We start from the raw sequence: 13,968 nt of genomic DNA, 5'->3' as shown, positions 1-13,968 counted from the left end.
TGGCACTGTGGGGGCATGTGTATCTGCACTGGGGGCATATCTGGCACTGTAAGGACATGTGTAGCTGGCACTGGGGACATATCTGGCGCTGTGGGGGCATGTGTATCGGCACTGGGGGCATATCTGGTACTGTGGGGGCATGTGTATCTGGCACTGGGGGCATAGCTGGCACTGTGGGGGCATGTGTATCTGGCACTGGGGGCATAGCTGGCACTGTGGGGGCATGTGTATCTGGTACTGTGGGGGCATGTGTATCAGGCACTGGGGGGTATATATTTATCTGGCACTGTGTGGACATATGTGTATCTGGCACTGTGGAGGGGGGTATATGTATCTGGCACTGTGGAGGCACCCATTTTTTGGCATTTTTATATTTACGTGGCACTGTACTGGGGCATTATATGTATGTGGCACTGTACAACATGACTAAAAACGGGGTTATGACACAAGGTCATTGTGGCCTGAGAGACTAACCAGCCACACGTGTAATGGCGGCCGCGGCACTGAAGGGGTTAACCCCTAGTGCCCGGCGCCATTAGGAGGACAATGGGCGCTTGGCGCCACTTTTAAACTGTGCACTGACGCTAGTCGCCATCTTTAAATGTATTGTGGGTTCTAGGCACCGGGTTTTTAAAATATGTTTAATAATGTGTCATATGTTATATCGCTGCACAGTGCGCAGTTGGAGAATGATGAACTCATAGACAGGGCACTTATGAGGAAAGTACAAGGTATTTTGTTTCTAAAAAGGCCTTGAAAATAGTTTGTGAGACACTTTTTGCATAGGAAGTCGTATGGTAATTGTCCTAACTCCAGACTTGCTATGTACAAGTGAGTGTCAATTAGCCGGCCTCTTGGTGGCCAAACATCTTTGAAATGCAAACGAAGGTGGAAGGAAGACTGTTTGTTGTGTTGCAGCCTTTCCTGTTGTAATCCCAAACACTGGGTTTGCATGGAGATGTGAATGAGACAGAAACATTTGTATTTGAAGCTATGTGTTAAATGTCTCAATGGCGAAGTGTAAACTCGCAGGTGGTAGGAATTGGAGTTTAAATTATACAAAACTTTGTGTGTGACAGGAAAGAGGAAATTGTTTAAAGAACTTGTATCCTTTGAAAATTTAATTTATTTATATTTTGTGAGATATCCTGATTGGATGGAAAGGACTGTGGTTTGTGATTTACTGTATAAAAAGAGGAGGCCTGTGAGCCTCCAGGGTGTATTATACCAACTACTTTCTGCTGTGAACATCTTGCTGTATTGCCCAGCCTTTTTGAAGGCTGTATTTGGGCAAATAAAGATCTACTGCCTAAAGACGACGCTTCATCTTGTGACCTGCAGGCCTATGCAAAACATAGCCCCGTTCTCCGGCTGTTCCGGGAGCACCCCAACGTCTCCAAGTTCCGCCAGCTACCGGTAGAGGACTAGTGGGGATTCGTCCATACCACACAGGTGTGGTAAGGTAGCGTGTCGGCACATACAGAGCAGAACCGTGGTTCCAAACGCCTTGGCAGGTTAGGAGTTTGGTGGTGGCAGCATAAACCTGCCCACAGCACAGTGGGTGGAGTCAGTAACAGGCGGTTACTGACGGTAAGCGGGAATCCCCTATGTGGCCAGGTCCCGTGTGACCTGAACATCCAATCTGTGTACTGGGGACGGGACGCGAAAGCGGTGACTGCTTTTCGTACGAGACCGTCCGGTCACAGTCATATTCCTACAAATGTCATACCGAAAGGTGCGAGCACAAAAATGGGGTGTGGCTTTGTGAAAACTAGGCCAAGCCCCATTTTTGTGCGCGCGCCGTGGCTCTTGCCCTTTACTACGGATCTTTTCTGCTCTTTGCCTCTGACTGGTTGGCCACCCCTGCCCTAGACAATTATAGGTCATTCTTCTAAATCAACATCTAATAGTGCCTGTGGAAGGGGATAACAACAAAGGCGATTTAGGTATTTGCCTCTGGGTTCACACATTTTACAACATATCCACCTTGGGAATATCTACTTACTCAAACAATACGCAGGGCATCACTACACTGCTGCTCAATTCATTTAAATTTTTTGTTGTTATTATAAGTGTTGTGCGTCCCTTGTCGTTAATGTAACACAGTCCCACTTATCTTAACATTTATATAATAAAGGTTACATTTTAAATATAGCGGCACCACCCTGTCCAATACATTAGAACAGTGGTTCTCAAACTCGGTCCTCAGGACCCCACACGGTTCACGTTTTCTATGTCACCCAGCAGCTGTACTGTGTGTCACCAGCTGTCACATTTCAAAAATCTACAGGTGACCTGGAAACCATGGACCGTTTGGGGTCCTGAGGACCGAGTTTGAGAACCTGTGCATTAGAACCAATAAAGAAGATTGCCCCCAACAAAGAGTCTTCTTTTCTTTCCTATAACAATATATGCTAATTCTGACTCTGGGGAGCACCACCAACCCAAAAAAATTTGTTTGAATTTTTGATCTAAATATTTTTGAGGCATTTGGTTATATTTTGAATAATTATTCTCCTGCTGAGTTTTTCCTCCCCTCTTTGGGAGGATTCCCTAGGGACAGGAGAAGTCGAGTGCGGATTTGTCTCACAACCTTTTTATCCTTTATAAATATAGTTTACAAGGAAGTCCTTCAAAATTAAAGTGGCATGCCACTATAATAAATATATCTATTATTAATTGCATTTTAGTAATTTGTTGATTTTATTCATATTTATCACAAATGTTATATGTGTAGTTTTGTGTTTTAGATGTAAAAATTTTTAAAAGCAGTATTCAATTTACTTACATACCAGCACTTTTCATCTCCTTGTGATTATACTTGAAATTCCGTACTGAAGCACGGGTATTCAGCTAGTATATGATATATGTAATCACATATGATATTAGCAAGGGTGGATAAAACACAATAAGGTACAGGACAGCCTATTGCAGAACAGATGTCGTCCCTTCGGATGTTGGTTTTTCAACTATAAGTGCAGGAGTTTGGACATCTGCAAATGGACCTGATGGTAACGTCTTCATACGACAAAGTAACTGTTCTATCCCATCCCAGGGACCCCAGAGCGGAAGGGGTAATTGCTTTGTTGATGCAGTGTATGCCTCAGCTGGGGTGTATATTCCCCCTTTTCCTCTCATTGCCCACAGGTTGTGGAACACCTAGAAGCAAGCTGTATAGGTGGATTCTTCCATTCTGTTCCTGCTTTCCAGTGGCTTGGGTAATGCTTCTGTAAGATCTTCTGCACCGGAGACAGATTCTTAATCCAAACCCTAATTCTTAGAGCCAGTAAACAACATTCTTACATTCTTATTATTTACTTTAGTGATGTGCATCGGACATTTTTCGGGTTTTGTGTTTTGGTTTTGGATTCGGTTCCGCGGCCGTGTTTTGGATTCGGACGCGTTTTGGCAAAACCTGCCTGAAATTTTTTTTGTTGGATTCGGGTGTGTTTTGGATTCGGGTGTTTTTTTACAAAAAACCCTCAAAAACAGCTTAAATCATAGAATTTGGGGGTCATTTTGATCCCATAGTATTATTAACCTCAATAACCATAATTTCCACTCATTTCCAGTCTATTCTGAACACTTCACACCTTACAATATTATTTTTAGTCCTAAAATTTGCACAGAGGTCGCTGGATGACTAAGCTAAGCGACCCAAGTGGCCGACACAAACACCTGGCCCATCTAGGAGTGGCACTGCAGTGTCAGACAGGATGGCACTTCAAACAAATAGTCCCCAAACAGCACATGATGCAAAGAAAAAAAAGAGGTGCAATGAGGTAGCTGTGTGACTAAGCTAAGCGACCCAAGTGGCCGACACAAACACCTGGCCCATCTAGGAGTGGCACTGCAGTTTTCTAGCGAGAGGATGAGTGCTTCCATCCTCATGTGAATCTGAACCACTAGCCATGAACATAGGCCAGGGCCTCAGCCGTTCCTTGCCACTCCGTGTCGTAAATGGCATATTGGCAAGTTTACGCTTCTCATCAGACGCTTTTAATTTTGATTTTTGGGTCATTTTACTGAACTTTTGTAGTATACTTGACGACACAGAGGTAGAGCAGTGGCCTACTGTACCGTGCTGCTATATATTATATACTGGTAGTCAGCAAAATTATGCACTGTCCTCCTACTATATATATATATATATATATATATATATATATATACTGCGCAAAACTTAAATGCACCACAGGTATGGATGGGATAGTATACTTGACGACACAGAGGTAGGTAGAGCAGTGGCCTACTGTACCGTACTGCTATATATTATATACTGGTGGTCAGCAAAATTATGCACTGTCCTCCTACTATATATATACTGCGCAAAACTTAAATGCACCACAGGTATGGATGGATAGTATACTTGACGACACAGAGGTAGAGCAGTGGACTACTGTACCGTACTGCTATATATTATATACTGGTGGTCAGCAAAATTCTGCACTGTCCTCCTACTATATACTACAATGCAGCACAGATATGGAGCGTTTTTCAGGCAGAGAACGTATAATACTGGTGGTCACTGGTTAGCAAAACTCTGCACTGTCCTCCTACTATATAATACTGGTGGCCCCAGTCCCCACAATAAAGCACACTGAGCACAGATATTTGCAGCACACTGAGCACAGATATGGAGCGTTTTTCAGGCAGAGAACGTAGATATTTGCAGCACACTGAGCACAGATATTTGCAGCACACTGAGCACAGATATTTGCAGCACACTGAGCACAGATATTTGCAGCACACTGAACACAGAAACTGAGAGAACGCCAGCCACGTCCTCTCACTATCATCTCCAATGCACGAGTGAAAAATGGCGGCGACGCGCGGCTCCTTATATAGAATACGAATCTCGCGAGAATCCGACAGCGGGATGATGACGTTCGGGCGCGCTCGGGTTAACCGAGCAAGGCAGGGAAAATCTGAGTCTGCTCGGACCCGTGAAAAAAAGGGTGAAGTTCGGGGGGGTTCGGATCCCGAGGAACCGAACCCGCTCATCACTATTTACTATAGGATTTGGAAAATATCCATTTTGTGTTGCAAACGTAAACCAGTGGATGCTACTTCTGCCAACGTCCCACAGAGTCTTCAGGATGGATTGCACAAGGGCCTTGCTCTCAGTACTGTAAGTCCCGGTGTCTGTACTAAGTGCTGTCCTGAGCACCAAGCTGTCATCTGACAGACTTTATTCTTTCTTTTCAATCCATAAACAGAATTAGGACTCCTATCACGTTTTTATAGCACTGTGGGGACTTAAGGGGGAGATGTATCAGGCAGTGATAAAAGAGGAGAAGTGAGCCAGGAGAGAAGTTGCCCATGACAACCAATCAGCATTGACGTAACATTTAAATTTGTATACTATAAAAGTATACAAAGCAGCTGATTGGTTGTCATGGGCAACTTCCCCACTGGCTCACTTCTCCACTTTTATCACTACTTAGTAAATCTCCCCCTTTATTTGGCCTATGACTCTCTAATATCTGGTCTCTTTGAACCTTTGCAAGAGGCTCACACTGAAGGTGCTGTTCTAAAATATAAATTAAATTAAGGTCACTGAGTCCAATTCCACCTGTATATCTTTGGTATTGTACACATCACACACGACATACTATACGTTTGGCACCTTCAACTTTAAATAGCCCTAATTTTGTTAGAAGTACGCAATAGGTGCTTTGACCATAACCAAACACATCTGATAAATTATTGGTTCTAAATATGTACCCATCAAAAACACATGTACTCAGGGTATTGGTCATCAGATGTTTTCTTTGGGTGGGAATAACAATTCGTAGGACTTCAATCCCAATTCCAACCACTAGAGGGAGCTCAGTAATCACATCTCAGCAGAAAATGTTGCATCTCTAAAAACTACCCTATGACTAGCTTATTCAACTTGGTCTGTCCAATGGCCGGCTGGACTTATGGTCCAGAATGCATCCGCTGAATGCAGCTGAAAGTTTGCCAAAGTAATAACGGTCACAAGGACATGGTCATAATACAACATATAACATATAAACGTAGGTCGCTCAATAGGGATGTAAAAGGATAGCACTGTAAGCACTGGATTGGTACTAGTAAATCCTTGTGTTTGCCCTTAGGAATAGTCACTGGTCATAGATTACATATTTGACGCATATCCTCCCCTCCCCCCTCTCTCTTCCTGCCTCCGAGGTTTTGCCTGCGGTGCTCCCTACCTGTAAAATTCTCCACCTCTGCATAAGCGACTCTCCACCTCTCTACAAAACTTCAAACGAGCCCTCAAGACCCACATCTTCATCAAACCCAGCCAGCTCTCATCCTAACCATCTATTTCATGCTCACTTCTACCCCGTGTCACCCCTCTCTGTCTGCCCCTCCCCTTCAGAATGTAAGCTCTGACGAGCAGGACCCTCTTCCCTCATGTGCTTATTCTTCTCTTAATTAGACTATCTTCTACTCCTTACTCCCTACAACTACATCAGTTTCTGCCACCCCGATGATTATTTCAGTGTCATGTCCGCTGATGCAGGAATATTATATACATTGTCTTATAATGTATGTCGCGGTTTTGTTGTTTTGCTCATTTGTTTATATGCTGTGTTAAGCGCTGCGGAACCCTTGTGGCTCATAAATAAGGCACTACAACTGTATTTTTATTTATATATATATATATATATATATATATATATATATATATATATATATCCAAGAAGAACGGCACTGGAGACAACAAGGGCTGACAACAGACTTGTATTGATTGATTGACTGGCAACAGCCATTTCAGGGCATCTGCCCCTTCCTCAGGCGCAATACAGAAAATAAAATTGAACATGATTACTGGAATTCTAGAGTAATAGCATTATGTAACAGTAAAATCTTATGTACGGCAGCTGAGTATTTATAAATCTATAATTTGCTAACTGTTTTTTTTTAATCTACAGTCAGTTGCCCAAAACCCCCAACCCCCACTCCAACCACTTGATTGGAAGGTTGGCGGCGGAGCTCTGGCCTCCCAGTATTCATCTGTATGACTTCAGCTGATCAAGACAGCTATTGCACAATGCTGACCAATCAGAGGAGACTGTGTTTCCGGAGTCTCCCCTGATAGGATGGTATGGTGTATGCAATACAATTCCTAAAATATACTTTCTTGTTTCGCTTTAAAAACATTAAAAAAACAACAACAAAAAAACAGACTTTGTATACAAATATAAATTTTCAAACAAAACTTTATTGGTACTTGTGGCATAGAAACACAATACACAAGCTGGTAAGTGTTAAGGTTAATGCAGTTAATGAGAAATACAGGAGTGAGTGATAACCATATTCCTGTAACCGCTGTGCGTATGTGCTAACGAGATATTAGGGTACCACATGTGAGCCAACACCAAACTACTTATTACCTGGTCAAATGTAAATCAGGGCAATTTAAACACATCTATATAAACAATCACTTACAGATTTCATTCATAGTAGCAGCCACAGTTAGGAGTCACTTTCATAGGCATAATCAAAATAAAACATCATACATTCTTCAAACATAGCAGATAGTTTTTGTTAAATGCATTAATCATATTATAAAGAATACAGACATCCTATACTATTAAACGTGTTTGAAATGTTAATCCCAGGTCAAATCTAATTTATACCCGATACTTGCTCTCCCCAGTTTAGCAGAACCGTAAGGGTGCCGTGCCGTGCCAGGACTCTTTCCCCCTCCCCTCCCCTCCCCCCCACCACAGGAGTGTGATATATGATCAAAAGGGGCCGATTGATAAAATAACTTCACACACATATACAAATGTAGCCATGCTCATCTGTAGCCATGCAATGTGCCATGCTGCGACTATTCACAGCTGGGGGAATAGCTTAATTAATCCCATTAGGAATTAACGGAGCGATCGCTGACTGCGAATACAAGTAGTCACATTCCGGCAAGCCGCAAAGGTATTATATATATATATATATATATATATATATAAATAAAAAACAATAAGAAAGCAGGGGCGCCAGATAGTGCATTAAAAGAATAAATGTTTTATTACAAAACAGAAATAACCACGGCAGGCAGAACCCGTACCGAGGCTGGCGGTCACACTACCGCTGGTATGTTAGATATTACAGAGTTACCCGAGGCATGAACACCGCGTCCTCCGACCGGATTCTCCTCCTTGCGTCAAACCACGCCCATACGCGTTTCGTCACTGGACTCTGTCAGTGGGCTATATATATATATATATATATATATATAAATAATAGCACTCACAGAACATTTTTAGTTCAGAAATAAAACAGAAGACGCTACTCCAACCTGTTGATGAACGTTTCAGTTATATTTAACTTTCCTCAGAATCGGATTACGCAGGTCTTTCCTTTATACCCTCACCATGGTGTGCTGGCGGCTTCCTCCTGGATCAGGTTGGGTCCCGATTAGGTCACCATCAGGTGACGCGCTCCCTGATTCCTGGGAAGTTGCCTAGCAACAATGGGGGTTATTCAGAGTTGTTCGCTCGTTATTTTTTTTTTGCAACGGAGCGATTAGTCGCGAATGCGCATGCGCAATGTCCGCAGTGCGACTGCGCCAAGTAAATTTGCTATGCAGTTAGGAATTTTACTCACGGTTTTTTCTTCGTTCTGGTGATCGTAATGTGATTGACAGGAAGTGGGTGTTTCTGGGCGGAAACTGTCCGTTTTATGGGTGTGTGCGAAAAAACGCTACCGTTTCTGGCAAAAACGCGGGAGTGGCTGGAGAAACGGAGGAGTGTCTGGGCGAACGCTGGGTGTGTTTGTGACGTCAAACCAGGAACGACAAGCACTGAACTGATCGCAGATGCCGAGTAAGTTTGAAGCTACTCAGAAACTGCCAAGAGGTGTGTAATCGCAATTTTGAGAATCTTTCGTTCGCAATTTTAAGAAGCTAAGATTCACTCCCAGTAGGCGGCGGCTTAGCGTGTGTAAAGCTGCTAAAAGCAGCTTGCGAGCGAACAATTTCGAATGAGGGCCAATATACACAAAACACCTCAGTGATAATATACAACAGAACTCCTGGTATATTATCACTGAGGGATCGCCCGTCTGGCCTATAACCGGCCACCATGACAGGGAGACAAGCCGGCCCACTGCAGTGTTTCATACAGGTAGCGTTAACGGCTTGGACTAACCCGTATCTCCTACTTGCAAATCTTATCCGGGATGTGTGAGTGTGGCCCCCCAGACAGGTCACTTACACTTTGGGACACATCCCTGAGGAGAACATTTCTCAAACTTTGTCACAGAGACCAGTACAGGAGTTACCCAGAGCAGCCAATCAGACTGTAGCTATCATTGTATAGAATTGTACTAGAATGTACTAGGTAAATGATAGCTAGAATCTGATTGGGTTTAGTATGAAATACCTACAATCAAAATCCCGACGGTCAAAATCCTGACAATTGACCGACAAGGTCAAAATACAGACATTTTAAATGTCGACAGGTCAAAAAGTCGACACAATGTTCTCATTGGGGTTTTGTTGTGTATGTCGACATAGGTCGACATGGACACCGTATAAGTGTACTGCGCCTCACAACACTATTATATTCCCCCTCCAGGTCCACTGGCATGGTAAAGTATGAACAAGTCGGTTCCAATGACCTGTCGGTATTTTACATTTCAGCATTTTTTACCATGTCGGGATTTTGACCGTCGGTCAATGGCTGTCGGGATTTTCACCGTCTGGATTTTGATTGTAGGTAAATTGACCGCATCCCCCCTGATAATCACCTCTACTTGTCCTCTTCAGAAGCTCTGGTACATACCCCCTTGGTATGAACGGTGCTGTACGATGGGAAGGAGAAATCATTCACTCAATGTAACATGGAAGAAGCAGAGATGGAGGTGAGAATGGTTATACCCCATCAATGGATGAAGTCCTACACATCTCCTAAAGTCATTGGGGCAGTCCTGTATCCGGCACATTTATCCCAATTTGCAGGTGTCGAGAGATAATTCACCCAGCCACACGCAATGAGGGCAGGTAGCCTGGGAGATAATTCCCCTGGTGCACGCAATGAGGGCAGGTAGCCTGGGAGATAATTCCCCTGGTGCACGCAATGAGGGCAGGTAGCCTGGGAGATAATTCCCCTGCTGCACGCAATGAGGGCAGGTAGTCTGGGAGATAATTCCCCTGCCGCACGCAATGAGGGAAAGTAGTCTGGGAGATAATTCCCCTGCCGCACGCAATGAGGGCAGGTAGTCTGGGAGATAATTCCCCTGCCGCACGCAATGAGGGAAAGTAGTCTGGGAGATAATTCCCCTGCCACACGCAATGAGGGCAGGTAGTCTGGGAGATAATTCCCCTGCCGCACGCAATGAGGGCAGGTAGTCTGGGAGATAATTCCCCTGCCACACGCAATGAGGGCAGGTAGTCTGGGAGATAATTCCCCTGCCGCACGCAATGAGGGAAAGTAGTCTGGGAGATAATTCCCCTGCCGCACGCAATGAGGGCAGGTAGTCTGGGAGATAATTCCCCTGCCGCACGCAATGAGGGAAAGTAGTCTGGGAGATAATTCCCCTGCCGCACGCAATGAGGGCAGGTAGTCTGGGAGATAATTCCCCTGCCGCACGCAATGAGGGAAAGTAGTCTGGGAGATAATTCCCCTGCCGCACGCAATGAGGGCAGGTAGCCTGGGAGATAATTCCCCTGCCGCACGCAATGAGGGCAGGTAGCCTGGGAGATAATTCCCCTGCCGCACGCAATGAGGGAAAGTAGTCTGGGAGATAATTCCCCTGCCGCACGCAATGAGGGCAGGTAGCCTGGGAGATAATTCCCCTGCTGCACGCAATGAGGGCAGGTAGTCTGGGAGATAATTCCCCTGCCGCACGCAATGAGGGAAAGTAGTCTGGGAGATAATTCCCCTGCCGCACGCAATGAGGGCAGGTAGTCTGGGAGATAATTCCCCTGCCGCACGCAATGAGGGAAAGTAGTCTGGGAGATAATTCCCCTGCCGCACGCAATGAGGGCAGGTAGTCTGGGAGATAATTCCCCTGCCGCACGCAATGAGGGCAGGTAGCCTGGGAGATAATTCCCCTGGTGCACGCAATGAGGGCAGGTAGCCTGGGAGATAATTCCCCTGCTGCACGCAATGAGGGCAGGTAGTCTGGGAGATAATTCCCCTGCCGCACGCAATGAGGGAAAGTAGTCTGGGAGATAATTCCCCTGCCGCACGCAATGAGGGCAGGTAGTCTGGGAGATAATTCCCCTGCCGCACGCAATGAGGGAAAGTAGTCTGGGAGATAATTCCCCTGCCACACGCAATGAGGGCAGGTAGTCTGGGAGATAATTCCCCTGCCGCACGCAATGAGGGCAGGTAGTCTGGGAGATAATTCCCCTGCCACACGCAATGAGGGCAGGTAGCCTGGGAGATAATTCCCCTGCCGCACGCAATGAGGGCAGGTAGTCTGGGAGATAATTCCCCTGCCGCACGCAATGAGGGCAGGTAGTCTGGGAGATAATTCCCCTGCCACACGCAATGAGGGCAGGTAGCCTGGGAGATAATTCCCCTGCCGCACGCAATGAGGGAAAGTAGTCTGGGAGATAATTCCCCTGCCGCACGCAATGAGGGAAAGTAGTCTGGGAGATAATTCCCCTGCCACACGCAATGAGGGCAGGTAGTCTGGGAGATAATTCCCCTGCCGCACGCAATGAGGGCAGGTAGTCTGGGAGATAATTCCCCTGCTACACGCAATGAGGGCAGGTAGTCTGGGAGATAATTCCCCTGCCGCACGCAATGAGGGCAGGTAGTCTGGGAGATAATTCCCCTGCCACACGCAATGAGGGCAGGTAGCCTGGGAGATAATTCCCCTGCCGCACGCAATGAGGGCAGGTAGTCTGGGAGATAATTCCCCTGCTACACGCAATGAGGGCAGGTAGTCTGGGAGATAATTCCCCTGCCGCACGCAATGAGGGCAGGTAGTCTGGGAGATAATTCCCCTGCCACACGCAATGAGGGCAGGTAGCCTGGGAGATAATTCCCCTGCCGCACGCAATGAGGGCAGGTAGTCTGGGAGATAATTCCCCTGCTACACGCAATGAGGGCAGGTAGTCTGGGAGATAATTCCCCTGCTACACGCAATGAGGGCAGGTAGTCTGGGAGATAATTCCCCTGCCGCACGCAATGAGGGCAGGTAGTCTGGGAGATATTTCCCCTGCCACAAGCAATGAGGGCAGGAAATCTGGGAGATAATTCCCCTGCCACACGCAATGAGGGCAGGTAGCCTGGGAGAATTCCCCTGCTGCACGCAATGAGGGCAGGTAGCCTGGGAGATAATTCCCCTGGTGCACGCAATGAGGGCAGGTAGCCTGGGAGATATTTCCCCTGCCACAAGCAATGAGGGCAGGTAGCCTGGGAGATAATTCCCCTGCCACAAGCAATGAGGGCAGGAAGTCTGGGAGATATTTCCCCTGCCACAAGCAATGAGGGCAGGAAATCTGGGAGAATTCCCCTGCTGCACGCAATGAGGTCAGGTAGCCTGGGAGAATTCCCCTGCCGTACTCAGGTGTCTGGGGTAATAAAATGTGTTTTTCTGTACAGCAGGGTGGAGGCAACCTTGCACTTTAAGGGGGAAATGTATGAAGCCTTCAAAAGAATGTTGAGTTCACTCCCTCAATATGCAGCAGTCACACCCCCGTGTCCCGGCAATGTCCAAATATTGGGTGTATGCATACATGTAATGTATCTTTTATGTTCATGGTGAAGGAGTGGTACTCCTCCAACCTGGATCTGATTAATACCTGTTTTTCCGAGAAAGTAAAGGCCGGCTACTGATGACCCACAATAAAAGCAATTTATTAATGTAATTTACATGCCAAATCCAGATAAGCCATTTTTCACAGAGGTTCCTATCCACAGAGAATAAACTAAGTCACCTTCCACAGAAATACAGGGGTAGAATGGGACTATAGAGTATAGACCACATGCGTTATATAGCACATATCACACCCCAATGCAAAAGAGGATTTAGTGTAAAAAAGAGTAGTTACAGACAGCATATTCATGTTCTAGATCAGCAATAGGGAGCTGCAGCAGACTACAAATCCCAGCATGTACAGATGACATAGCATGCTGGGATTTTAGTCCTCTAGCAGGCGGAGATTAATGCTGCTCTAGAAGCTGCAGTTGTGTAACCCATAGCAGACTGTACACTATAATCAATGCGCCCATACATGTTGTATCATACAACGCCACAACAAAAATCACCGGTTACTAAGTTAATTCAAAGTTAAATACACATAGTAATTAATCTGCATTAGGAAAGTGGTCACAGGGTACAGCGATAGTTACATCATCCGTCAGGCACCGCGGAGGGATCGGTCTATGTACCTACTTAGGGAAGTAATCCGGTTCCTCACATAGTAATAGCACAGTGGAGAGTACAACACGGGCCACTGTGCGCCTGACAGGCAAGAACACAAACCAGAAACAAAACACAGAACCGTCCAACCTATAACGTTTCTAATAAATTAAAATAAAACAAACACCAAAACCGTTTTTCATGATTAAAAGAAACAAGTATCTTAATATGGTTAAAAGAAACCGATAATCTGATCTTAAGCGCAGATCAAGCTGCAGTGACTTTTTATGTTACATACATTGCATTGCTAGACATCTACAGAAACGAGTTACTATACAGAGGTTGTGTTTATGTGACGGGCCGTCCGAGAGGCATTGGTGAATGGAAACCATCAGTCTAGGTTACAGGACTAGACGCTAACCAGCTGTGAGCTCACGTGGCAAATCACGCACAGCCATACTGTACACACGGCCACATCAAATCTGCAGGACACCGACTCTTCTCCAGCGTGGCTGTTGCTACGGCTGTCTGAGACTGCTGGGACTTCATAGTGCGAGATGGAAGGTTGCGTTGCCACCGCAGTCTACGTACTGATAGACCTCCTGGGACAGCTGCTCGGGGTGCCCCAAGTACGAAATAGTCACCGTCACT

At 45.7% G+C, this 13,968-nt stretch overlaps 1 protein-coding gene across 1 annotated transcript in view; it reads right to left on the bottom strand.

Annotated features, from left to right (window-relative positions):
* Positions 1 to 12,791: 12,791 nt before the first annotated feature.
* The window catches only part of TMEM106B (transmembrane protein 106B), a 33,779-nt gene continuing 32,602 nt past the window's right edge, over positions 12,792 to 13,968 (bottom strand). Inside the window, exon 8 of the mRNA XM_063924406.1 lies at positions 12,792 to 13,968. Coding sequence (XP_063780476.1) covers positions 13,863 to 13,968 — 106 coding nt within the window. The 3' untranslated portion in view covers positions 12,792 to 13,862.

This window comes from Pseudophryne corroboree, chromosome 5 (assembly GCF_028390025.1).
Source record: "Pseudophryne corroboree isolate aPseCor3 chromosome 5, aPseCor3.hap2, whole genome shotgun sequence".
Lineage (NCBI taxonomy): Eukaryota > Metazoa > Chordata > Amphibia > Anura > Myobatrachidae > Pseudophryne > Pseudophryne corroboree.
Note: the sequence above shows the minus strand (reverse complement) of the source record. Positions and strands in the feature narration are given on the sequence as shown.